Source organism: Trifolium pratense, linkage group LG6 (genome assembly GCF_020283565.1).
Source record: "Trifolium pratense cultivar HEN17-A07 linkage group LG6, ARS_RC_1.1, whole genome shotgun sequence".
Lineage (NCBI taxonomy): Eukaryota > Viridiplantae > Streptophyta > Magnoliopsida > Fabales > Fabaceae > Trifolium > Trifolium pratense.
Window position 1 is genome coordinate 1,756,783 of NC_060064.1, and position 26,292 is coordinate 1,783,074.

The 26,292-nt window shown below is 33.3% G+C and overlaps 4 protein-coding genes across 6 annotated transcripts; 2 read left to right on the forward strand and 2 right to left on the reverse strand.

Annotated features, from left to right (window-relative positions):
• Positions 1-3,845: 3,845 nt before the first annotated feature.
• Positions 3,846-8,935, forward strand: LOC123890854 (sodium/hydrogen exchanger 2). 2 transcript variants are annotated; one of them, XM_045940562.1, is made up of 15 exons: positions 3,846-4,093; positions 4,520-4,813; positions 5,040-5,158; positions 5,307-5,404; positions 5,553-5,612; positions 5,697-5,743; positions 5,838-6,032; positions 6,277-6,323; positions 6,532-6,598; positions 6,686-6,786; positions 6,891-6,992; positions 7,074-7,212; positions 7,307-7,369; positions 7,792-7,878; positions 8,064-8,935. In XM_045940562.1, exons 2-15 carry the CDS (start codon positions 4,658-4,660, stop codon positions 8,421-8,423), a joined length of 1,641 nt encoding a protein of 546 aa, XP_045796518.1. In that variant the 5' UTR covers positions 3,846-4,093; positions 4,520-4,657; the 3' UTR covers positions 8,424-8,935. The 2 variants fall into 2 exon arrangements, with proteins under 2 accessions (XP_045796518.1, XP_045796517.1); XM_045940561.1 differs by having other exon boundaries at positions 3,867-4,093; positions 6,532-6,786.
• A 968-nt stretch (positions 8,936-9,903) lies between these two features.
• Positions 9,904-12,975, reverse strand: LOC123890855 (superoxide dismutase [Cu-Zn]). 2 transcript variants are annotated; one of them, XM_045940564.1, is made up of 8 exons: positions 12,657-12,975; positions 11,700-11,788; positions 11,500-11,601; positions 11,117-11,212; positions 10,983-11,014; positions 10,803-10,878; positions 10,464-10,517; positions 9,904-10,213 (listed from the first exon to the last, which is right to left on the reverse strand). In XM_045940564.1, exons 2-8 carry the CDS (start codon positions 11,773-11,775, stop codon positions 10,191-10,193), a joined length of 459 nt encoding a protein of 152 aa, XP_045796520.1. In that variant the 5' UTR covers positions 11,776-11,788; positions 12,657-12,975; the 3' UTR covers positions 9,904-10,190. The 2 variants fall into 2 exon arrangements, with proteins under 2 accessions (XP_045796520.1, XP_045796519.1); XM_045940563.1 differs by having other exon boundaries at positions 11,700-11,801; positions 12,657-12,796.
• An 870-nt stretch (positions 12,976-13,845) lies between these two features.
• LOC123890856 (coiled-coil domain-containing protein SCD2-like) lies at positions 13,846-21,953 on the reverse strand. Its single transcript, XM_045940565.1, has 20 exons — positions 21,691-21,953; positions 21,284-21,604; positions 20,969-21,022; positions 20,808-20,861; positions 20,645-20,710; positions 19,740-20,137; positions 19,207-19,288; positions 18,750-18,791; positions 18,221-18,283; positions 17,823-17,872; positions 17,310-17,337; positions 16,822-16,899; positions 16,633-16,701; positions 16,491-16,551; positions 16,012-16,119; positions 15,627-15,812; positions 15,463-15,504; positions 15,207-15,247; positions 14,942-15,068; positions 13,846-14,518 (listed from the first exon to the last, which is right to left on the reverse strand). Exons 2-20 carry the CDS (start codon positions 21,602-21,604, stop codon positions 14,400-14,402), a joined length of 1,989 nt encoding a protein of 662 aa, XP_045796521.1. The 5' UTR covers positions 21,691-21,953; the 3' UTR covers positions 13,846-14,399.
• A 1,321-nt stretch (positions 21,954-23,274) lies between these two features.
• On the forward strand, positions 23,275-25,976 carry LOC123890857 (trafficking protein particle complex subunit 6B). The gene is made up of 4 exons (XM_045940566.1): positions 23,275-23,605; positions 23,891-24,008; positions 24,082-24,313; positions 25,574-25,976. Exons 1-4 carry the CDS (start codon positions 23,454-23,456, stop codon positions 25,600-25,602), a joined length of 531 nt encoding a protein of 176 aa, XP_045796522.1. The 5' UTR covers positions 23,275-23,453; the 3' UTR covers positions 25,603-25,976.
• The last annotated feature ends 316 nt before the right edge of the window (positions 25,977-26,292 follow it).

The window sequence follows — 26,292 nt, forward strand, 5'->3', positions numbered from 1 at the left end:
TCCCCTTTTACTCTTTTGAACCAAACAGACCCTTAGTAAAAAATCATGAGTCAGGATCCGTTGACACCGGGTGTCAAAATTTAGTTTGACACCAAATCTCTACATTTCGTTTTATTTAATCTAAAGGTCTAAAACAATCACTAAAATAAATCATAAATTCAAAAATCATGTGATTAGTCTCACAATCTTTCCTTAAATACAATATTTGATTTGCTCAATCTCTTTTTTTGTTTGGGTAGATTGCCCAATCTCTTTATCTATCATCTACACAAAATTAAAATAAAATAAACGTAGGTTTCTATATAATCCTAAATTCATAATTATCATTACATTGTTTGTTTTCTCTTGTAAGTATTTGTCAATCAACATATGGTTGATGTTTGGATGCTTCATATTTCATGAGCGTTCAACGATGTCTACAAGTCCATGCTTTTTTTTTTTTTACGAAAAGTCCATGGCTATATCCTTTATGTTTGTATCAATTTTGTGTTTTATGTGTTGATTCAACTTTTTATTAATAAGAATGTGTTAAGTTTCAAATTAAGATATGATTTTTTTTTAACAAATCCGATGATAGAAATGTTACACGAGAGTGGTGTTAAAATATAGAGGGATAAAATTGCAGAGAGATTTGTAACAAAATTGTTTGCAGAGATTGACGAATAATTATAATTTTTTTTTATCAGACGAATAATTATAATATTAAAACAATAATCTTCATTGTTTTTGGGACATATTTAGAAATATAAAATATAAAATTAATGATGATGCATAATATTTTATTTAGGGAAATATTGTGCACATGATCTTTGAATTTATGAATTATTTTAGTGATTGTTTTAGGCCTTTAGATTAAATAAAATAAATGGTAGAGAATTGGTGTCAAACTAAACTTTGACACTTGGTGTCAACAGATCCTGACTCAAAAATCATTGCTAAAAGGGGTATTATTAAAATTTTTTTTGGCTTAAATGCAGTTTTGCCTCCCCTGTTTTGATTAAATCGGAATTTTACCCCCCCTGTTTTAAAACGCGGACTTTTACCCCCCCTGTTTTATAATTTGTTGGATTTTGCCCCCCCCTAAAATTCTGCTTTCGAGTCACAACTTTAAAGCTTCGCACACAACTCAATTTTGATCAATAATTTACCAAAAGGATACCGAAATGACCGTAATCGAGTTATCTTTCCACATAATCAAACCCCACTGAATTTGGAGTTACAAAGAGAGATTAATTACCGTTTTAGTGAATGTCTGTCCAATTACTAATTCTGCAGAAATCTACTTGTGATCTTCAAATTCAACATCGTCTACCGAACACATCGTAACTCCAAATTCGACGAAATTGAAATGCCAACAAGGGTAATTTCGTTAGATTTCCATACATGTAAATAGTATTAAAAAATGAGCTACAGGGTGAGAGGAATGACGAGAATACCAGTACTAGTTTCATACGATAATTAATTTGAATAGACCTTCACTAAAACAGTAATTAATCTCTCTCTGTAACTCCAAATTTAGTGGAGTTTGATTCTGTGGAAAACTAACTCGATTGCGGTCGTTTCGGTACCACTTTGGTGAATTATTGATCCAAATTGAGTTCTGTGCGTAGCTTTGAACTTGAGGCTCAGAAGCAGATTTTGTGCAAAATTTTGGTGGGGGGGCAAAATCCAACAAATTATAAAATAGGGGGGGTAAAATTCCGCATTTTAAAATAGGGGGGTAAAATTCCGCATTTTTCAAAATAGGGGGGGTAAAACTGCATTTAAGCCTTTTTTTTTTTAAAATTCACATCAACTGAGATAAATTGACCGGTGGTAATAAAAATTTGAAAAGTATTTATCCAACTAACAACAGAAAAAACAACTAAAAAAAATCCCTTATCTAATTACACAATCCAAATGATTGACAAACCATTACAATGAATTTGTCCTAGGGTCTTGTTTAGGTCTACTTATTTGAATTATCAACTACTCCCTCCATCCCAATTTGATTGTCACAGTTGACTGTTTCACGTATATCAATGCATAACTTTGACGATTAATATTTTTAATTGTATAATGGTAAAAATTATAAAAATTTGATATTTTGAAAATACTCATCGAGACAAATCAAACAACATCTTATATGCTAATATTTATTTTTGTTTATTATTAGAAAAATAAGGTCAAAACAACATGTATGAATAACGCACAACAATCAACTGTGTCAATCAAATTGGGACGAAGAGTAACTTAACTTAAGTATTTGTGAGATCATTTTCAGCTTACTCTTATAAATTCTCACTATAGTTGTACTCCGCATTAAACATGTTAGCAATCAGTCTAATAATGTTGCTATAAGTATGATTAATACTCTCAGCAGTCACCAATAAATACATATCCCGCTATAGTTGCTGAAATAAAGATGGAACAGCTCAACATTATCATATACTGTACGCTTATCGTACACCATGGAATCTGGTTCTGGCTACGTGTGTAGTCTACAACGTTGTTTTTTTCCTTTTTTGGCTACGTGTATACTGTACAACATGGAAACATAGTACTTATTATGTCCTAAGGTCCATGGAAAAGGAAAGGTTTTAAACATTAACACTTAATTGACAGCGTTGAGTAGTGAATCGAAAGGTTGAAGTTAGGTAGTGCAAACGGTGTAATGCTCAAGTCAGTAAGAAAATGTGAACACCTTAATTATATAGAGTGGCATGCAAAGCCATTGAACATCTTATACTAGATCAATTGGGCCTGTGTGTTTTGGGATCGAGGTGAGTTAGGCGAGGGGAGCTACTTTTGTCACCCTACTGATTACTCGCGCGCCCTATTTTTACACATCCGTTACTTCAGTAGCAGATGTGTAAAAATCAGAAATTTTGGAAAAAAAACCGTCCACTACTTAAGTAGCGGACAATATTTAAGTAATCAGTAGAACGGCAAAAATAACTTCCATAGACTAGTATGAGCATTGGTCCAATCCAAAACATTAAGAGATATAAACTACTAACCACTTAGACCGTGGTATATATATACCTCTTGTGTGAAAAAATAATTAATACTACTATTTTGAGAATTACATGATTTATGATAAGTATATTTATTTTATTTCAATCTTAATTATTAGTCTTTTAGGAACACGAAAATCATTTAAAAGAACATGAATTAGTTACGGGTTTTGTTTTGTTCTATGTTTTGTATTAACAAGTTGATACTGCTGAGTGCTGATGATGTTTTGGTACCGGTGATGGTTCTCTGATATCACCGATGTTCTTTTCATTATTTATGGCTGACTCTATATAGAGCTAAAAAAACATAAATCTTAATATTATCTTATTTTAGCATTATTATACGATTGAAGGAGCCACTTTCTATTAGTATTTTTTTTAATCATTAGTATACGCCCTATTGGACTGTCTAATTTGGTTCGGATCGGAGGTCAGTTGACATCAAGTGGTTCTAGCTCCACCCGACAGTTGCGATAAATCGAACTGCGATCCTCCCTAATAAATTCAGTATCAATCACCACTGAACTAACTATCTATGCGTAGTGTAAATCTTCTCATTTTTACGTTGTGAAACCACTATATATTTTCTAACTTTTTTGCATTTATGAATGTGAGCCCAAATAGAAATAGCTAGTTTGAAGTTGTGGTCGAACAATTATTCCTCCAAGTAGCTTTATTATTGAATCTGGTTGGTCCCATGCATGCAACGTCAATCTTAAATGTTTAGTAGTAATGATCTATCCAACGGCTGTAGTTATTGAGCTCAACATAAGGTAATGATAGATTAGCGAAGCTCAGTTCTTATTTTGTTTTGTATTAATATATATGTGATTCCCGCGTTATACGGTTATTTCTCTGTCTTCCATTTTTCTCCGATCTTTTTTCTCTTCCTCTTCCTATTCCTTTTCTGTAATAATATTAATCATAATCAATACCTCAAACTTTCTCTTTCTAATTTTATTTCTTTTTTCGATTTCGATTTCGATTTCCCTTCCCAGAATCATTGTACGAAGCTGAATAAATTATTGCAATTCGCGGTGAGGAACTCGAACACGAGAGTTTGGTTCCTTTGCTCTTCCAATTCCATTAACATTTCGGTGAGAGTTTTTTATTCACGTTTCTACATTTGGCTCGATCCACCTTCTAGTTCGTTATTCTTCATTTCATGTTTTGCATTCTACCTGTTTGTTTTGTGTTTGTATCTATGAACCACATACACGGACACCAGACATGACACGGGCATTACAGGTTGACACCGATAATAATTTAAGAAAACTACATAATTTTCAGTATAATCATAAGTGTCAGGTTGGTGTCCAACATGCGTGTCCGGTCCGACACCGGACACGTCAGGTTGGTGTCCAACATGCGTATCCGGTCCGACACCGGACACGTCAAATCTGATGAGTGTCTGTGCTTCGTAGGTTTGTATGATTATGATGAAAGAGAAACATGTGTGTCGTTTTTTATTAGTGTTCATTGTGGAAAATTTTACACAGATTTTTGGTTTTTTGTTATTGCAGGAACCGTGTGTTTGATTAAGGTTAAGGTCAGAAGGTTATGAGAAGAGAAGAGATATATGGAATTGGCTTGTAAATTAAGTGAATTTGGACTTTATAAACTGTAAATATTGCCTTGTTTTGTTATTGAGGATTGAGAAAATGGCTCTTCATTTATTTCAAATGCTAAAAACTTCGGATTATGCATCCGTAATATCTATGAACCTATTTGTGGCATTGCTATGTGCTTGTATAGTTATTGGCCATCTTCTTGAGGAGAATCGATGGATTAACGAGTCTATCACCGCCCTTTTAATAGTAAGTATTTCTTAATTTGCCATTGATTTATATATTTTGTAAAACAATGTTTTAAAAATCGAACCAGACATCAAACCAGCGAGACTGCTTTGAACTAGGGTGAAACTATAAACGGTGCTAGTTCACGGTTCAACTGGTTGAATCGTCTAGAATTTTCAGTTACTAAAACAAAATGAAATGATTGGTATAGTGGTGACTAAATTTCATGTGGATTTGCTTTGATCAGGGTCTATGTACTGGTGTGGTGATTTTGTGGATAAGCGGTGGTAAAAGCTCGCATCTACTCGTATTTAGTGAAGATCTTTTTTTTATATATCTTCTACCTCCCATCATCTTTAATGCCGGGTAAGTTTTTGCGCCGTATGCTCTATTTATGTTTGCTTGATAATGGTATATGGGATGTTCTGAATTTGTTTTTAGATTGTTTCAATATAAACTTTACATGATAGTTTATGAAAATAGTTTAATCATACAAAAATGTAATTTATTTCAGGTTTCAGGTGAAAAAGAAACGGTTTTTCGTTAATTTCATCACCATCATGATGTTTGGTGCTATTGGTACATTAATAAGTTGTAGCATCATATCTTTTGGTAAGTATTTTCTCTTTATATGGATATGGATTCTTAGGTTGCTTTCTAAGATTTGATAAAAATACTAACAAAATTTGTCATTTGTCACTAACCTTAATGTGAATAGTCTAATTCTGATCTGACTAAATTTTTTGAAGCATTGTTTCAGGTGTGATAGAAATTTTTAAGAGATTGGGTATTGGTACGCTGGAGCTAGGGGAGGCTCTAGGTAATTACTACATTATTCAATATCACCTATATATTTAGCAATTATCATTCTATTTGTGACTCACTTCTTAAAACCAAATTTCAGCAATTGGTGCAATATTTGCCGCAACGGATTCTGTGTGCACGTTGCAGGTTTGTAAAATATAATTCTGTCTCTTTAACTTTTTGCAACTATAAGGTGTCAATGATTAGTACTAAACTTGAAATAATGATGATGATGATGCAGGTGCTAAACCAGGATGAGACACCTTTACTATACAGCCTTGTATTTGGTGAGGGTGTTGTGAATGATGCTACTTCAGTGGTTCTTTTCAATGCAATCAAAAGTTTTGATCTTGAACAACCTGGCCATGGAATTGCTTTGCAATTTTTTGGCAACTTCTTGTATTTGTTTATAGCAAGCACCATGCTTGGATTTTTGGTAACTGTCTTGTTCTCTTCGATTCTCTCATGTATACAGTCACACACTTTCACACGCTTGCACACATAAAGACAAGCTATCTATATCATGGTTTTAAATTGTAGTTGCAATTGTGATGTAGCTGGAAATATCTCAAAATCCTTTATATCGTGGCCGCAATTTGAAACCATGATCTATATCAACACGAGTGTACTCATGCATATGTTTTGTGGCTATGGTGTGATGTGTCTTCATTGCCTTGCAGGGTGGTCTACTTAGTGCATACATTATCAAAAAGCTCTATTTTGGAAGGTATTATATTTGAATTTAAGAAGTGTTTTTGACATTTCCATTTTCATTCAGCAGACATTAATTTATGTTAGTATTCTATTGATTTATATTGCATACATATTCAGTTTCTTCAAAGAAAAATCATGATAAACCCAGTTAGTATTAGTAATGCTATTTAGAATTTAGAACAATATTTTCAGAAGTTGAACAAATTTGTCACTCATTGCAGGCACTCGACTGATCGTGAGGTTGCTCTGATGATGCTAATGGCATACCTTACCTACATTTTGGCTGAAGTAAGTTCTAAAGAACTTCAAAAGTTTTTTTTAGCTTTGCATATTCCATCTAATCTTGCGTCTTACATAAATCTACATGTTTTGCAGTTATGGTTTCTTAGTGGCATCCTCACTGTATTCTTTTGTGGGATTGTAATGTCTCATTATACATGGCATAATGTGACTGAGAGCTCAAGAATCACTACCAAGTACATCTTCTAAACTCTTGAAACTATATATAGATCCATTTGGGGTAATAACACTATCCATTTCAATTACATATATTTAACTGCTTTTTGTCTTACTCTTACAGACATTCTTTTGCAACCCTGTCATTTGTTGCTGAGACATTTCTCTTCCTTTATGTTGGTATGGATGCATTGGACATTGAAAAATGGAGATTTGTTAGTGATAGGTTTGTGCTGTGTCCCCTCTTAAGACTTCTCTTAATATTAATGAAAGATTGTTGAATCTTATGCATCGTAATCTTATGCAGACCTGGAACATCTGTTAGTGTGAGTTCAGTATTATTAGCTCTAGTACTCGTTGGAAGAGCAGCATTTGTTTTCCCCTTATCCTTCCTAATGAACTTGACTAAAAAGTCAGAAAATGATAAACTAAGCTTCAGCATGCAGGTATGACTAAAAATTTCTGTCAACAAGTATTATTTTTCAGGATTTCTTAAGCTGTAAGTTATCATCAAAAGTTTTCTATTATTTCTTGTTTTAGGTGATCATTTGGTGGGCTGGTCTTATGAGAGGTGCTGTTTCAATGGCACTTGCCTATAATGAGGTACGAGCACCTTCCTCATTATGAGTTGACTTATCATTTCTTACATTGCAAAGCCTTGTTTGGATAAACAGCTTATTTAAAAGCCATAAGCTGTTATCATTTAGGTGTTTATGTATTAGCCATTTCTATAGCTAAAGATAAAATAAAATCAAACTTTTTTTGTTCAAGTTATAAGTTTTCATAAGCTATCTTGAAGAGCTTATGAAAATAAGCTTAAAACAACTTATGGACATGTTATACGTTATTTCCATAAGCTCTTTCAAACAGTCCCGTATATTCTTATGCCAGGAGATAAACTCAAATAAGTCAATCAAAACAAGCCGGATTGTATCACAACATCAAATGATGGTGTCCACAAATTGAAAACATTAGATTGAGTCTCAAAGTTAATGTTTAGATACTAACACTTTTATGAATTGCAGTTTTCTAGTACATCTGGGCATGCTCAACTGCGATTCAATGCTACCATGATCACAAGTACTATCACTGTTGTGCTTGTCAGTACAATGGTAAGATATCTGTTTCCTTGTTGCTTCCTGTCATCTTATGTCAGTGCTAATTTTATTTATCACCCAACATAAAAAAAACACAACTTTGAATTTCTAAAATATCTAAAAAATCATTAAGTTGCAGTGCTCTCGCAAAAAAATGACTCTCATCCCAAAATAACTGACCTAGTTGATCAATTTCTCAGGTGTTTGGTATGATGACAAAGCCACTAATAAGGTATTTACTACCCTTTCCTCCTCCTCCTCCAAAACGGAAAAACAGCACTGTAAGTCTTGATGAATCTGCTTCACCTTCACCAAAATCAATCACTGTGCCGTTCCTTGGAAGTAACCATGATTCTGAAGTTGAAACTGATGCCACTGATTATCAACGTCCCAGCAGCATTCGTGATTTACTCACCACTCCAACACACACTGTACATCGGTTATGGCGTAGGTTTGATGATGCATTTATGCGTCCGGTTTTTGGTGGTAGGGGTTTTGTTCCTTTTGTTCCTACCTCGCCAACCGAGTGCAGCGGTCAACCGAGTCCCGAATGGGATTGAGGAGAAACTAGGCCAAGAAAACATGTAATATTGTAATTGTTAAATGAAAAAACATTTTGAAGATAGAGCAGGATATATGTGTAAGAATTAAGAATCACATATAGTTAGGTGAGGTGTAGCTAGCTCTATGGGAAGTGAGAAGGTTGTTTATCACATATTCTGTATCTAACAACTGCGAGATCTTCTTTTGCCGTCCTACCTATTTCTTGCGCTACCTACACATTTCCATTTTTACCTTTCCGCTAAGTAAGTAGCTGACGTTATAAAAAACAAATCTGGTAAGGTGTCTTTGGGGTGTATCCGCTACCTAAGTAATGGTTGGAAGTATTTTTGTAAATTCGTAGGGCGCGCGAGAAAATAAGTACGATGGCAAAAGAAAATCTCAACAATGGCAAACTATATTAACAGGTCATCGAAGTGCTTCGTCCGTTTGTAAGAAAAAATTTGAAAAGTGAAATGTGTGGCAAAAAAAAAAAAAGAACACTAACAAAGTGATTCATTGTGGAATGATACCTGGAAATTGTTTTAAACTCTAACATCAACTCACCATCTTTTGAAAGTAAAAGCTGATGGCCCTTCACATCCTCAAATTGAAATGGATTAAAACTCAAAATATTTATATTTTTCTTGTTTTAGTCAAACCGATATTGATGTGATCAGTGTCTCAGCAATAAGGATAGGACGAGATCGTGAGTTTCTATTTTCAAGGGTTGTCAATTAGCGTTAGAGTGTTAGATCATTTTAAGGACATGAGATACAAATTAAACAAGAAAGGGCATTTTATTCCCTGAGTTAACATCGTCAACTACTAAATACTCCCTCCGTAACAATATATAAGCAAAAATCATCTTTTTAGGTTCATTGCATATTCAATGTATCTGGTCTATATTATAGGTCAAATATACTAATTATGCAATGAACCTAGAAATGTGATTTTTGCTTATATATTGTCACGGAGGGAGTAAGCAATTTTATAGGAACTAATATATCTTGGTTTAAATTTCTCAAGGATTAATCAACTTGGGGTCTCCCGTATTTCCCACAAGCCACTCTCACCATAACCACTCCACTGTCTTTTTCATTTCAGATGTGAGGGGAAAAAAAAGTACAAGAATAAACATTAGAATTATGACGGACTACCTTGATTTTAGCAAAACTACACTTTAAACCTTCAACAAAATAACACGGTGCCACAACAATTTTGTCGATCTCATTGCAAATTCAAGCATATACTGAATTGGGTAGGTAATAGTAATAGTAAAGATTAAAAAGATTTTTACTCTCCTCGCTTCCTTCCTATTTCACTCGTATACCAAACTAGAGAAATGCACACTCTCTTCTCTATTTCTCTTCTATGGTCAATTTCATTGATAACAAACTGATCATAAACACTTGTCCAAATTCTTATTTTGATAACAGTGATAAGAGCTTTTAATCAGTATTATCCTCGTTCATAGAAGATGATTTAATATGAAAGATGTCATTAAAACCTCTCATTTCATTAAGATCGTTTACTGCAAACTGAAAACAAGCAAGGCAATAACCACAAGCAGACTTCAGGTAAAGAAACAAATGAAGTATCAAGTGGAGTCATATAGCCATTAAGATTTTGATGAGCAAAAACACACAATTCAACAGTACAGTACAGAACAGACCTAAACAAGCAAGAGATGAGTGTAATTTATTCTAATTTATTCTTCTAAAAGCTTGACACATCATCACGCACATCTCCAACTTCATGTATCCCGGAAGTTGAGAATAATGATTTTATCCTTGCAATCCAATAATACCTACAACAAATGGGGAACGAATGAGACCCATACAGTCAATATAGCAACTTAAGGGGGAAAAAAAGAATCTGGAATTTGGATAAATTGTTAGAACCTACAAAACAATAACAGAACAAAGTTTCTCACTGTATAGTTAATATTTCTCTAATGATCTTTTGAACCTTAATTTTTAACATCACAACCATTTTGTTTATATTGTACAGGGAATGTCTTAAAGAAATAAGATTTACTATCGAATGTGTATGCTTACCACAAGCTATTCTGCCACCAGCATTTCCAGTAGATTTGCTAAGCTCATGACCACCTATACAGCAGTACCGAGATGAAATGTTATTCAGAATTTTTTCATAAAATAAGAAATATCTGTAACATGCGAGGAAGGTGAAACACAGTAGTGACATAACATGCTAAGCTTCTGCTGTTAGCAACACAATATTTTGAATACACTCTTGATATGGTAACGATCACTTTACAAGGCAATTACATAAACTTTTTAAAATATTAACCACAAAGATTGTTTCCAAAAAGTGAGTTAAGATCCTGCTATAATAAATGGGATGACTGATGACTCGGATATGTTTTTCAGTACCTTTCCCAAGATCATCAGGATCAGCATGAACAACAACAGCCCTTCCTATGATAGAGTTTGGTCCAGTGAGAGGGATCTGTAAACATTTAGTAATAACTAGTTAAAAGTTGAAACTCTCAAGTCTTGTAGTCAATTTAGCATAATTCATTAGAAATTGTGTTCAAGAGATGAGTAACGCACCTGAGAGTCAGTAATAGTGAAGCTTACAGTTCCTGAGTCACAATCAGAGGAAACCATTTTAAAATATGAACCAAAAAAGCACATTTTAAAAATACTGTCGCGAAAAGTAGATAACTATAAGAGCAAAGCCATACCATCATCACCAACATTAATATTTCCTAAATCACCAGCATGACGAATCTCATCCTCAGGGGCACCATGTTCCTTTCCATTAGGATTGAAATGTGGTCCTGCAACAAAACATGTTCAAAAGATGAAGTTTTGTAATTTTATTATTAAAATATAGAATCTCAGAAGTTTGAATTTGGTCTCTCCTAACATAAATAATTCTCAGCTTGGAACTTTGAAGAATATAACTTATGAAACATATACAAATTACAGGGATAAAATCGCTCTAGCAGATGTTCCAAAAAAAATTCATTAAAGCAAAGCGAGTGTTCAAAATTTATTCTGACTCATACTCAATAGTGCCTCGAGAGTATTAAAAATGAAACAAATTATTGTCCAAGGAATTTACCAGTTGACAAGCAACCATTTGTGGTGTCCCCCAAGGCATGGATATGGAATCCGTGGAGGCCAGGCTTAAGACCAGAAAGATTTCCAGTTACAGTGGTTGGACCTGCACAATTCACAATACATATTATTTGATTCGGCTTAGAACAGTATGGTGAATTAAAAACCTAATATTCACGGAGACCATACGCTGTTGAAACTTACCATTTCCCTCCTGACTGAAGCTAATAGCACCAGAGACATCATTACTGTTACCAAGAACTGCCACAGCCTTCACCATTGTTCAATGTGATCTGAACAAAACAACTATTTAGAACAAAACAACTAGGATTATAAATATAATGTGAGACAAATTTCATTTATTAGGATAAACGATAGAAAAGTATCAAAAGTAAGCTGTTGAAGAAAAATATTAAAAAAATCTAAAAATCTTGTAAACCCTTTAAAGCTTATAATCAAAATACAATTATGTTAACCAAGTGATTGGACTCAAGAGACTCCCCCAAGGAAACTTGAGTTCAATTCCTAGGAGGAACAATTTTTTGTCAGACTTTACTTCCCTCGTGACTGAACTCTGGCTTACTAGAACCGCAGGGTTTACGCCCAAAAAAAAATACAATTATGATCAATTGCTAACGCATTTCATACAATTATGTTCGATTATTATAAGTTAACACTGCAAAATAAATATGATTAACAAGTAGAAAAGCAAAACCTCGAAATTCAACCCACAGTGTAGTTAACAGTTGAGTAGATAAATAAGTCAAATTAAGACTAAACAAAACAACCAAATCCAATTCTTCCAAATTCTAAAGGCATGCATGTATAGATTCAATTCAACAAAATCAAATGAAAATTTAATAAATCAAACAAAACAAAACAGTTACTCTAAAACTAATCATTTCTCGGAATAAAAAAAAATACAGATCCACGAGACTGATAGCTAGGTTTATCAAATAATCGAATCAATTTGAAGAGAAGTGATTAATCAGCATCTTATAATAAGAAATTAAACAAACTGCAAACGATTGATCGAAAATAAAATACGAAACAGTAAAATATAATTAAACAATAAATCAGATAGAATCTAAATCTATGAGAAGAGGAAATAGAGATAAAATATTGAAATAGGAATAGATTGTTGAGAAGCGATGCATATACCTCAGGATACCCCTAGCAGAGAAGTGAAAATGAATAATCTAGAAGCGAAGTGAAGTATGCGATGAATGAAATGAAACGAAGCAGTTTGTTTGTTTTAAATATGCGAGGAAAGAAGACCACGAGTTCTTACCTTCACCTACCCAACTGCCACCTCATCACATTATTACCAGTCCACTCTACTTTCCTTGTATTTTTTCGGTCTCATCCAAAATTATTACAGAAAAAGAAAAAAAAATTTACATTTTTACTATAACAGAAAAGAATTATAGCAGAAAAATAAATAAGTTAAGTGCTGAACTTATATCTCCATTTAATAGGGACGGAGTAAACTCTTGAAAATTTTATGTATATTGAGTGTTAGTTAGATTAGTAGTGAAGCTATTTTGGTAATTTCATGATGTGCGCGAGAAAATTCAGGAGATCCATGTGTTCAATGATAAAAATATTTATCTGGCCCAATTTAAAGTTTCTTTGCCTACCAAGCCTGGACGGCTATCATATGTTCTCATGTTCTCGTCAGATAATAACGTCCTTGGGACATTCAAATGTGTCGTAGCACGATATTGATGAGTGTCGTCTTGTAACGGTGTCACTTCAATGTTCCAACAACTTCAACATCTCTTTTATATAAAACGTGTTCACCTTTAACATCACGAAATATGTAATTCTAATCATGAAAATCTCTCATTTCACGTTCTCATACTAGCTTGAGTGTCCGAGTGTTTGCAGGTACTTCACAATTGTTTATAAGTTAACTCGTGGCTTATATACCAAATAAGCTATTTAATTGAATTTGTAGTATTTGATGAAATTAACAGTCGAATGAATTTATAAATATAATGAAAACACAAAAAATCTTACTAAAAAAACACACAAAAAAATGAGATGAATTACATATTACATATACCAAACATATCATTTTCTTTTATAAGTTATAAGCTAATAAATTATGTCTCTCATCAAAGAGGCCCTTAATTGTAGTAATAAATTGGTCAAAATCTAATGTTATTTTTATATAGTTAACTCTACAATGATGAATATCATGCATGAGAGAAATATACATTTTTTAATAGTACTTTTAATAAGGGATGGAGCAAGTTATAACAATGAAACATGCCGGTTCCTTGAGTGGTTTGTGGTTTCTACTTCTACCTTCAATCACTCTGGTTGGAAACCAGCATGGACAACATTATGCAAGAAAAATAAAATATGAATTTATTCTATTATTAACACTTTTTTTTTTACAATATCATAATAATGGAGCACATTGTTTCTACAAAATATTATACACTAAAAATAGGCTTAATCTAACATGCATAAGTGAAACAAATGTTGTACATGCATAACCTTATTTTTACCATTGGATTTAACAGTCTAACCATATATAGTAGACTGTCTACAAAGTATCTTTTTTCATCCCCTCCAAGTCACTTGTTTTGCCTCCCGAGACTGTAATAGGCTGTGTCTGTAGTCTGCACATATACATGGCCAAGATAGTCACAAACACTTCCATCACTTCCATTTTTGACCACCTTGTCTACTCCTTTCCTTTCACATATCCACCACAGTTTTTGAAACCTATGATGCCATTTCCACTCTTACCACATCTAACTTGTGAACATCATACCTCAACATGAAAATATAGCTTTCTTATCCAATTCTTTGTGGCTGACAAGTTCACTTTAGAATGGTTTGTGAAAAGGAGAAAAATTGAAAGAAAAAACATACTTTAGTTGTCTATCATCAAAAGTCAGAACGACCGGGTTTGGAATTGTCAATATCTAATTCTAATTCTTTGCGAGATTCATCCCACAATTGTGTTTCAATACCCAACTTCCTTATCTCTGCAAGTCCGCGTTCAACTGCAGAAGGGGCATGTTAGAAGAGAAAAATTGACTCTAAAGTAGATAAATACATGTATACAGAAACACGATCAATTAGTAGAATCGGCCAATTGTGCCTACGTTTCGGACAATATAGTTTTTTTTTATCATGCAATGCTTAGTTACAAATTTATCCTAAATCCGGAGTCCAAATACATGTAATGGATAAACACATGTAATTTTTTAAATACGGCAGTCCAAATGCTTAAATTTTTTTTATCATGCAATGGATAAATACATGTAATTTTTTAAATACGGCAGTCCAAATTACAAATTTATCCTAAATCCGGAGTCTTGATTTTCATACAAAAAAAATGAAGAATATGGTGGAGCCTATATTGTAATAGTGCACAAGATTTGCAGGAAAATTACAAGAGATAGAAGGAATGAGATTGACAGTACCATCAACTGCATCTTGTGAGCTCGGTGTCGTAGAGTCATGACTGATCCAGTACTGCAAACGCTCATCTGCTATCTCGGGTTCTATTTCGTGCCTTTTTGCTCTTCTCCATATATAAGTAAGCCAGGCCTAAATGAAAATGATAGATAAGAACACATCAATTGTCAAGAAATATAGCGAAGATAAAAATAGGATGTGACTGAGTGGCACATACATTATATAAGAAATTACAAGAGCAAAAACCAATGATTACATGTTTGCATGTACCTGCTTAAAAATTACATCTTCAGCCTCCTCCTCGCTCAATTCTGAAAGTAAAAATTATTTTTGGAAGAGTTATAACATTGTCAATATCACTGTTTTACTTAATGCTAGTTAAGGTCCCAAAGTAATGTAAATGTTAATCAAGCAACATACATGATATATTGGTATTAAACATTATTACAACTCGACCAACATTTTATCTATGTTTTTTACCACATGATGATAATGGAAAATGACAAGGCTGACATGGAAAACTTACGGAATGCATCACAATGCCCTTCCACCGGTAGCTTCAAGTGATCTATACCAAAAAAATTATGACAAGAAACCAGTGAGTTACGTTTCTATAAAAGAACCGGTACCTTATGACAACTACATTTGTAGATAAAAAATTATCGCGCATATACTTATAGAACTTTGCACCTGAAAAACCAGCTTTCAGTGTACTTGGTCGCCGATGTTGAGCCAATGCAACTGCTAATGCTTCTTCTACCTTTAGGGAAGCCAGTTCTCTCAAACCTTGCTCAACAAAAAGCATGCTCTCGACATTTCCCTCTCCAGAAAGATCATTCGGGTCACGTTGATCTTCTGTATCCTCTAAATCGAGGTCTGTAGTGTAGAAATCGGGAAAAGTTAATATCACTTAAAATTATTTTAAATAGCTATATAAGTTATAATTATTCATAAATTGGTATATAATAATTTAATAAAAACATTTACAAACTAGTTGATAAAAAAACCGTATACACCAACCAATAAACTAAAATAAGAAGACGGAAAAAATTCCTGCGTAATATGTAAACATTACTTGCTTCCTCTTTAGCTTTCGCTCCAGCAGCCAATACAACATCAACTGGATTAGGGGAGAAAGTAGACCAGTAATTCCATTTTGCTTCAGCGATCTCAGCATGAATACCTACCAAATATTTCCTTGCCATTAAATGGAGCATAAACAATTTTCCCTTTTCATTGTTCATTTCCATTAAACATATTTTTTTTACTATCAGTTTATATTCCAATCACTATCACTAATTTATGTGGGTTTTACATAAATTTTTGTCAAGAGAAAAATGTGTTAATAAAAGTATGTCAAATAATGTGCTGCTAGCAATATTATGTTATATAAAATAAAGGCAATTCAAATAAGTTTCACTTGAGATTTATCAAATATATTCAATGAATATTCGCAAATTATATGCAGATAATTCAGTTTTTTAAAAAAATATTGAACAAAGAAAATCATACATTTCATGTCAGTATATTTTAAAAACTATCATATGACCTTACCATGTTTAAGGCATAAATTCCAATACCGAGCTAGCCAACATCTCTTCAAAACAACCTCTTCCTGTGAGACATAAAAGAAAATCACATAACTAATGAAGATTGTTAAAATGAATACATTGTTATTATCAACATTAAAGACAACCATTTCTTCCGGCGTAAGTATCATTCGTTGAGTTATAAGTCGAAGCTTCTCCAATGCAGATATTGCTTCCTGCACATAATACGAGATATTTAAATTTAATTTATGAGCATATATACTATTTTTTGCATTGAAGTGGGCTGAAGAAATTGAAACAAAATAATAGAACCTACAAGGTGAAATGCTGGATACCTCAGCATCCGTCTGATGTGTTTTAATGCCATGAGGACTTCCATGATATGGATCCTTTGAAGAATTTTTCAGAAAAGCCTAGAAAAGAAAGTGATGTTAGCCATTCTACCACATAATGGTCGGGAAAATTAGTTTAAATTTCTTAATATGCCCTATACAGAGTGAATTCTTATATATGTTCATGGAATTCAAGTGATTCTTATACAGAGTGAATTCTTATATATGTTCATGGAATTCAAGTGATTCTTATACAGAGTAAATTATTATTAAAATACAGGTATAACTAGGAGTGTTTTATAGAAGCACTTATAATATGTTGAAAAGGGCACAATTGCAATTTTATACAGCTTTACTATATGACTATAATTGTTTCTCTGATTATTTTTATTTATTTGATAAATTGATATGCCATTAATAAATGCATAATTACTAGGAACATAAATATACTATGGTCCTATAAGTGTTAATGAAAGGAAAAGTAGATAAACCTCTTTTTGTTGTAGTGCTGCCTCCTTCCTGGAAAATAAAATGAACAACACATGTTAGAAAATAGAAAAATGTTTAGGAAAACAAAACTTATTGGATCACTTTTGGTTCTACTTAAGTTCACCTTGCTATCTAGTGTTATACTAAAACACAAACACGTTCATGATCAGCTTGACCATCTTCGTTCTTGTTAATATCAGCTAATATTTCTATTGTAGGTGATCATTTTCTTAAAGAAAATACTTTTTGACCAAATTGTTATGATGGATTACAATGAAAATTTCAATATATTCATTGAAATTGATTCAATAAATAGTGTAAATAAGGTATAACGAATGGAAGAAAAAACATATTAAAAAACTGAGAACTATAAAGTATAAAGGATTTATATAATTACATAGACACAATGAAATCATATATCCAAATGGTAAGCTGATTGAACTGTATTCAATCAAACCACAAATTTTGAAGTATGTCATCTTCCTAACAAATTTATGTCATATCCATAAACTTGCCTGCTTAATAGGCGAGCCTCCATAGTTACTCCATCTCTAAGATTAACAATCTGTAGGAAATTACTGAGAAAGTTAGAGATAATTGATGTTAATGTTCGTGTATCGCAAACTGCACAATACTGTTTTGTCAAACTCGAGAACTTGATGCACTTTATTTATATGTTTGTAGAATATAGATCAAAGTTGTAAAAAAGGAATATTTTAATGCATTTTGTTCTTGGCTGGCATGAATATCATATTTTTGTTTGGTGGTACTATTGCATACTTAACCTTATCATCATGGAGTAAAAATAGTTTATGGTCATTAATTCATTTGCAGTATGGTTTAATTGTGCATTAAAGAGAGAAATATTTTCAAAGAAAGATGCATGTATTTACTGCTCCCTGAAATGTATTACCTGTTGCTCTAGTTGTTTAACTCTCGATTCAGCTTCCTCACATCTCTCCTCTGCAAGTCGAAGCTGAGGATACACATGTCAATATGGCATACCCAAAAAGTGTGGATGCAAAACATAATCACAACTAAGAATGAAGAAAATTTTGATGTTATAATCAACAATGTTTCAACGACAGTGCTAAGTTGGTTACATATCCAATTTAGACCAAGTCTATTGACGCACAAGTGACACAATCTTTCACCATGCACAACCTTGTTTTCATAATTGGATCAAATGAGATGTGGTATGACATATTGATCCAATGGTGAGACTTATTACTCCAATGATAAAAACAAATTTGTACATGATAAAAGATTTGTCTCACTTGTGCATATTAGACAAAACCTCCGATTTAATCCAAATTTATACGAGATTCGTTCTTCAACATTGTCATGTTACAAATTTACAATTATCAGCACCGCAACTAAAATCTGAAAAACCAAAGTGTCCATATACAGAACTAATTACTCAATTTGTTGTATTTTATCACCTTTTCAATTAAATTGTCGTTTTCTTCTTGTAGCATATCAAGCTGCATTGAAATTTACATCTCATTAGTAGATTCCTAAAAAGAGATGTGGATAAGGCAATTGAAGAATAAGAAATGCAATGCAAGGTCTCTAATATTAATGGGGGTTGAAGTGAGAAAGAATAGAAATACATGGTGGTTTACTATATATTACTGTATTAATAACATTGAAATAACAAGATTTCAAATAGTTGAGTATAATAATAACAATGTGAGACATATGTTACCCTTTGATAAATTGTGGATAATTTACGCAGCAACCAATAAAAATTAGCCACATGGATAAATTTTATGTGACTGATTTTCATTGGTTGTCGAGTAAACTACCCACAAGTCTTTAGGGGTAATCTAAAAATACTAACAATAATAACAATAACAGTATTTACTAAAATTTCTTTATAAGTTATATTGGTCATACCTCATCCTCAAGCTCAGAAGTAGGACGTTGCTGCTGATTGGCATTTTCTCTTACTTTCATACTCCCAAGATCTAGTGACAGTCTACATGCTCATCATAAATTCGTAGCATTATATATATATGTGTTTGAAGGTAAATTTTGGTTATTGATAAAGAGTAAATTTTGGACCTCAATGTCATCTCATATTTTATTTTATGCATACCTATTACTAAAAAGCAAAATGTTAGATATAAAAGAGGGCTGCATGTATGGATAAGAAAATTATGCTGCTATAATTTTTAACTGCTTCCATATTCAAACCATTGCCCTTATTTTTTGACATATAAAATGTGATTGCTTCATCACTTTGCATTTCTCGTTTCCCTCGATTAGAACAAATAAGGAATATGTCAAAAATGTCATCTTAACATATTTGTTCATCTAGTATACTAACTGGCATTAAAAAGAGTAAATAAGTAAGATATAGAAAATAACCAAGAAGAAACATACAAATCCACAATGCAAAGAAGAACAATAACAATATATGATTTTACCTTCTATCTTTTTTATTAAGATCTGTAAGAGACTCCGATGGGGGAATGGTAACTGAAGAGGTTGGCCTGAGTGTGATAGGTACACTGGACGGAACCAAGGGAACCACCTTAGAAAGTCCACCAGGACGCCCTGAGTTTGCTCGAGCAGAAGGAGGTTGATCATTGTTCACAATACTTGATTGAGATGACCGAGAATTGGCTAAACTGCGTGCAGAAGGAGACATATCAAAGGTTCTATTTGACGTTGTTGAACGAGCTGAGGGTGGTTGTTGCTCCCCTTGATTGACATTTGTGGCGATTCGTGGCGGAGTTTGCTCAGCAGCATTTCCAGAGAAAGAAGATCGAACACTCGATACTGTTCTTAAAGATTGGGGTTGTTCTTGAACTGAGCGAACTGACTAATATTCACAAAATCAAAATTCCATAAATTTGTTCCAATTAAGCAACATTTAAGTTCAAAATATATCAATTTTTGCTTTCATTCTTGTTTTGTTTTTACATCATCTGATTCTTTCTTTTTTGGTCAAGTTACAACATTTGATTCTATTCACTCAGAAATGAATTAGGTGAAGATTAAAAATAAATATTACACATATTATAAGGACCGAATCCAATATAGTCAATTTTTATGGGAATTAAAAAAATGGAAACGAAGCAAAAAACATATAGTATATTATAAGGACTGAATCCAAGAACGAGATCATAATCTTATTTGGAAATTAAAAAAAGTGAAGTTAGTTTTTATGGAATTGATGAATTTAATATGTAATTAGTCTTTTTGAATGATCAAGCAAGTCTCTCAGTAACATATAGATTAGAAATGAAGTTTCCTCTGAACTTAAGTCAAGGGAGATTGTGCACTTGGGCCATTATTTAAATAAACTAAGGTTGAAGAAGCCAATTACCACTGGTGCTGGCGCCGGGGAACGTGATCTTGCAGATGGAGGTTGGTCTTGTCCAGAGCGAAATGTCTTCACAAAAACAACAAAACAAAGGTTTCAAATTTTCAAACAAATAACTACTATGATCTAAAATTTCAAAGACTCTATTTGTGAAGCAAAATTTTACCATTGGTGACCGTGATCTTGCAGATGGAGGTTGGTCTGGAGTAGATCGAACTGTCTAATAGAAACAACGTATAAATTAGAGGTTGCAAATTCTCATACAGTTTTCAAGATCAAAACACTTTGGTCTAATAATAATTTCAAACTTTATGAAGCTAAAATTACCATAGGCGAACGTGATCTTGCTGCTGGAGGTTGTTCTTGAGTACTCTTGACGTTCTAAGAGAATACAACAGCAACAACATCAAATTGGAAGAGCATTCAATTAAATTCAATATACTCTCTCCCTCCGGTCGCTTTTACAAGTGATAATTTACTTTTTAGATTTAAGATTTATAGCATAATTGATGTATGTGATTTATAATATAGACTAGATACATCTGAATGAATCTAAAAAGTGAATTATCTCCGGTAAAAAGTAACCGGAGACTGAGTATAGAAATATAAATACATTGAATTGAATGAAGCAGCGATGGTTACCATTGGAGAGCGAGGTCGCACTGCTCTTCCACCACCACCGAGTCCAATGCTTCTAGTGCCACTGATTGCTGAATAATCAAGAGGCATGTCATCATCATCTTCTTCTTCCTCGATTGTTTGATTCGACATAACTTGTGCAAGTCTCTGAGCGGCAGCTTTTTGGGCGGTGCTTTGCCCTCTCCCGAGGTTAAACGCGGCAGAACCGGTGGAACCTGCACGTGCATGACGGTTTAGTGGCGACATCGACGTCACCGGTGAAGAAGGCGATGTCGGCGTCCCCGTTGAGCTTTGTTGCCTATCATACATTCTCCGCCGATCCATCTACAAAAAAAAAAAAAAAAAAACCATCGCATCATCATGATATCTCGTTTTTGGTAGAATGTAATGATTTGAATCTAATTAATTACCTTAGAAGCGATGAAAGAAGAGAAAATGAGGAAAAAAAATGAGATAGTGGAAGAAATTGAAATGATGAAGGTTAGGGAAGGGAGCTTGAAGTGGTGTCCTTCTATTGTGGAAGAACAGACTCACGGAGGATTCGTTCGTTAACAAAATACCATTGGTTGAGAAGTGTGACGTGGAATACTTGCATCTTGTATGTAACGGTCTCCGAACTTCCTGAGTAATTTTAGTACCACCATTAGCAGTTTAGCACAAATTGTTTCTTTCTTTCCTTTTCTCTTCACTCATTACCATTTTTTTTTTTCTTCTTAATTGCACATTTGTTCTTATATTTTCTAAATTGTAGTAATTTTCTATTTTTTGAAATTGAAGTCATAACCATTTTTTTATGATGGGACATGGTAATGAAGTGTGGTATTTCGACTTATTTTTGAGCTTATACAAAATAGTTTATAAAAATACAATTTCGGTCTGTGGAAACTTATGAATTAATATAAAATATTATTTATTTGCATTAATTAATCTAAGTCTGAATAATTTATAAATATCTTGACCAGAGTCAAGTCGAGCCTAACCCAAGAACATTTAGATGAGATGACGCGAGTCTCTTCTAACTAACCACGTTCTTGGGAGAGTTTACCACTTATTTGGATTCCACAAGAATCGAGATATTAGTTTATGCAGTTGCACGAAGAGAATACCCGACTTTCATTAACAACAAAAAAAAGAGTCTGGTTGAGCCTAGTTCGTCTAAACTCTTATCAGTTAATTAACTCGAACTTTAGTCAAATTCAACGTAAACACTTTTTTCACCTCAATTAAGCTCATTAAGATTTTCTTAACCAAATAGTTTAATGATTAAAAATTTAGCTTTAAAATGAATAAACGGAATGATTGTGGTTCAATACCCTCTCTTGTTGCATATAAAATGTGACGTGACCTTACCAACTCAAGTAAATTTATAGGATAACTCATTAATTTAAGGGTTGTGTTAACTTGTGCCCTAAGGGCACATGTTAAGCTACCTAAAAATAGAAATAGAGCATTTAATGATAGAAAACATTTAATGTTTAGAGAATTGAATACACCACAAGTTCAATAAATTTTTTCCACATTTATCTTCTTAACATGTGCCCTTAAGGACACAAGTTAACATTCTCCTTAATTTAAACCAACTCATTAAATCAAATCACACGAATCAATAGACAAAATGATTCTCTTTAAAACTCAAAACGAAATTCAACACTAACGATTTGTGTACTTTGTAGCGAGAAATATGTAAGTATATCTATCAATACTCTTTAAACTTTTAGATTTCCTAATAAATTTTGAGACTCAACTAGCCTAAATTTTATTCATCCAAAAAGATTGTTGTCGGAAATAAAATATAGTTTTTGAAAGTTATCAGAGACGTAATTGAAGCGTCCAAGGTTTGAACTTTATAATTTTCACTTATTCACATTTAAAGTGTCTGAATCTAGCTATTAGGCTACTTGACAGCAAGAAAATAGAGGAAAGTTGAAGGTGCAATTAGTAAGAAAAACGGGTGCTAATAGATACTCTTCATAATGAAGGTCCAAGCCCAGTTAAAAATTAAACATTGAAGCCCGTAATCACATTTGGCAACAATGCGTGGATCTGGAAGATGCAAGTGAAGCACGATGATGAACACCGAATTATAGTCAGATTCAGAATCAGAGTTCAACACAAGCTAATTCAGTTTCTTTCATTTCATCCATAGATTCAGAGCGAGAGATAAAGAGAGAAAATGGTGAGGGAAGTTTCAGAAAGTTGCGTTGATAGCTTAATGACGGAGATGGTTGCGTGCTATTGCAATCGATTCTATGCCAACAAACCTGAACTCGCTGCCCGTAGGATCGAAGCCATTGGTTATCAGGTCGGTCAACAGCTCTCTGAAAGGTTGTTCTAAACCCTAATTCTATACTCTATCGTTTCATTTTCATTTTACTTCTTACTCGAGATCTGTGATGAATGATACGCCAGAGTAACATTGATCTTACTTAGTTTACGAAATTAGGTTTAGTTGATTTCTTGAGATTGATTATTGATTAGTTTTGGTAGGTTAACTTAGCTCTGTAGCGCTGTTGTATCTAATTGTATGTTATTATGGATATCTGAAGTGAATTATCATGAAATTGTAATGAATTGATTAGAATGTGGCATTGTTGTGTGTCGGCGATTTAGATATACGATGGAGCGGCCTCGGTTTGGTGATCATTTGGAGGCAATCAAGTTCATTTGCAAGGATTTTTGGTCTGAAGTATTTAAGAAGCAGATAGACAATTTGAAAACTAATCATAGGGTGAGTTTAAAGATGAGGTATTTTGTTTTTTGATTTGGATGGTTGTGTTAATTTTTATTTGGTTCTGCTGTAGGGCACCTTTGTATTGCAAGATAATAAATTTCCCTGGCTTGCACGGATGTCGGTTGATCCATCTGCTGATAATGTTAGTTCAGTTGAGGATTATTCTGCACCTACAGCTGAAACTAAGGCAGCACATGCAATGAGCATGCATTTATATTTCCCGTGTGGGATCATTAGAGGAGCTCTTTCCAACTTGGGAATTCCCTGTGCAGTTTCTGCAGACATATCAAGCCTTCCAGCATGTGCGTCTCTCTCTCTCTCTCTCTCTCTCTCTCTCTCTCTCTCTCTCTCTCTCTCTCACACACACACACACACACACACAAACACAGATAAGGGGAGTCTTTTTTACGGATAGAGAAGAGTTTTGTTCCATTTTTAATGTTTTCCCGTTGCACAATTGCTTGTGAGAAGTATGATGTGAATAATTTGATCTGTTTGCAAAAGTTTAAATAGGTTATAGACTAGTTCATACTCAATGGCTCACACTGAGAAGTTCAAGAGTGTAAGAGCATTGTTACTTTTTAAAGTTCCATCGTTAGATTTTGGATATAGTTTCCTCGATCAAATTTAGGTTGGGTGAAGTTTTTGTGTGTGTGTTATAATTATGTCCAAACTTGTATGCTTTTGTAAATAGATGAATCATTCTTCAGTTTTGACTGATTTGCAAATAGATGTTCAAACTTGGGACAGCTTAGGCCTTAGTGCATGGGGCTTCCAGTATTGTGGAATCTGGTGTGGTGTGATTAGAAAAGTATTCAGCTTGTGCCCCATGAGGAAGACCTGAGAGGCTCACACGACTGTCTCTGTGATGAGGAAACATCAGCCTTTCTGATGCCCCATGCACCAAGTCTTTTTTTTTCATCATTCTTTTAAATGTTTTAGTTTATTTAAGTTATAATCAATGATACTCATGTCATTAAGTTAGTTCTCAAATTACTTGTGATCTATATAACTTTCTGTTACGGAATAAAATCATTAAAAAGGTGCTGATGGTAAAGTGGAATACTACGATTCTACCAGTCCCTGCATTGGTTGGTTCAGTATAGGAAGTTTAGTTTTCTCTTTAGTAGAACGTTTATCTTAATCTCTGTTAACTTACAACAATTCAAACAATTTTTGTTTTTACACATTAGAAGGTATAGACATTTATAGGTTGGTCTATGCTTTTCATATTTATATATTAAAGCATCTCATTAGCCAGGTCTGTGTTCAGTAGATCATGAAATGAACATAATTTCACAATGGCAGGCTAATAATATTATCACTGATTCAGCTTGATCTAAAACTTCAATCTATTTCTGGAATACCAGTTATTGCCGTTTCCCCTACTTATTTATGATAGGCTGTTATCATTGCAGCATGAAAATTCCTCCATTTTGTGTTAAATATTGTAATTCCAAGCATCTTTCTATTTGTTCTGAAGTTGTCAACCACTGCATGAGAATTTCTCTTGTTTGGATGTTTTTCTCTAATCAATCTCCTTTTACAACATCATTGAGCAGGTTCATTTGTGGTCCGCATAAAAGCTTGAAAAGTTCGATTGTATTACTGTTGGGAAGCATGAATGTTGTTCAGAATGATCATATGATGTCTGCAACTGTGGTCTTGTCTCAAATTTGCTGGAGTGGGGAACGTTACTTTATCATATCATATTTAAACTATCATATACTATTGACTTGATTGTATAGAAAGAGCTCCTGATGAAGTGTTTCGATAAACGAGGTCTTGGTTCTTTTAGATACAGATTCATTGGAGATTATGTTAGCATGGTGTTTCAGTCACATACTATGGTGAATGGTAGAAAGACGATGAGAATTTCAGTCATTGTAATGTTGTTGTTATTCCTCTTGTATGGAATGAATATGCTGCCATTTATTTGAAAACTTTTTGTTCCTTGATCATCAATTTGCTCGACCAGGTCTCTTTATAGTTATACCAAGAATAGGATGAGCTTAAATATTTTCTTTTGGCTCAAAGGATGAGCTTAAATTTTATATTGGAAATACTTGATTAGGGTGAACTTGATCTGATATTTTTTCTAAATGAATTATTTATGTCCTCGATTTTGATCATTGATGAACACAATCAATGGTTGAATGTATTTGTTCAAAGTTGATCCGTCAATTCGAATAAAATGAACACTATAACAAGACAAAAAATTAAATGAATGCAACATAAGAAAATCAAACAATGGCGCACTGAGACAATAAAATCACAAAAT

Excerpts from the sequence above, each read along its gene's own strand:
- LOC123890854 (XM_045940561.1), top strand. The coding sequence starts at position 4,658 with ATGGCTCTTCATTTATTTCAAATGCTAAAAACTTCGGATTATGCATCC. Across the intron at positions 7,213-7,306 it reads AACTAAGCTTCAGCATGCAG|GTGATCATTTGGTGGGCTGG; the intron begins GTATGACTAAAA and ends TTCTTGTTTTAG. Across the intron at positions 7,879-8,063 it reads TTGTGCTTGTCAGTACAATG|GTGTTTGGTATGATGACAAA; the intron begins GTAAGATATCTG and ends TCAATTTCTCAG.
- LOC123890855 (XM_045940564.1), bottom strand. The coding sequence starts at position 11,775 with ATGGTGAAGGCTGTGGCAGTTCTTGGTAACAGTAATGATGTCTCTGGT. Across the intron at positions 11,213-11,499 it reads AAATGGTTGCTTGTCAACTG|GACCACATTTCAATCCTAAT; the intron begins GTAAATTCCTTG and ends GTTTTGTTGCAG. Across the intron at positions 10,518-10,802 it reads TCCTGATGATCTTGGGAAAG|GTGGTCATGAGCTTAGCAAA; the intron begins GTACTGAAAAAC and ends ACTGCTGTATAG.
- LOC123890856 (XM_045940565.1), bottom strand. The coding sequence starts at position 21,604 with ATGGATCGGCGGAGAATGTATGATAGGCAACAAAGCTCAACGGGGACG. Across the intron at positions 20,862-20,968 it reads CAAGATCACGTTCGCCTATG|ACAGTTCGATCTACTCCAGA; the intron begins GTAATTTTAGCT and ends TGTTTCTATTAG. Across the intron at positions 15,069-15,206 it reads AAGATGTAATTTTTAAGCAG|GCCTGGCTTACTTATATATG; the intron begins GTACATGCAAAC and ends ATTTTCATTTAG.
- LOC123890857 (XM_045940566.1), top strand. The coding sequence starts at position 23,454 with ATGGTGAGGGAAGTTTCAGAAAGTTGCGTTGATAGCTTAATGACGGAG. Across the intron at positions 23,606-23,890 it reads GGTCAACAGCTCTCTGAAAG|ATATACGATGGAGCGGCCTC; the intron begins GTTGTTCTAAAC and ends TCGGCGATTTAG. Across the intron at positions 24,314-25,573 it reads CATATCAAGCCTTCCAGCAT|GTTCATTTGTGGTCCGCATA; the intron begins GTGCGTCTCTCT and ends ATCATTGAGCAG.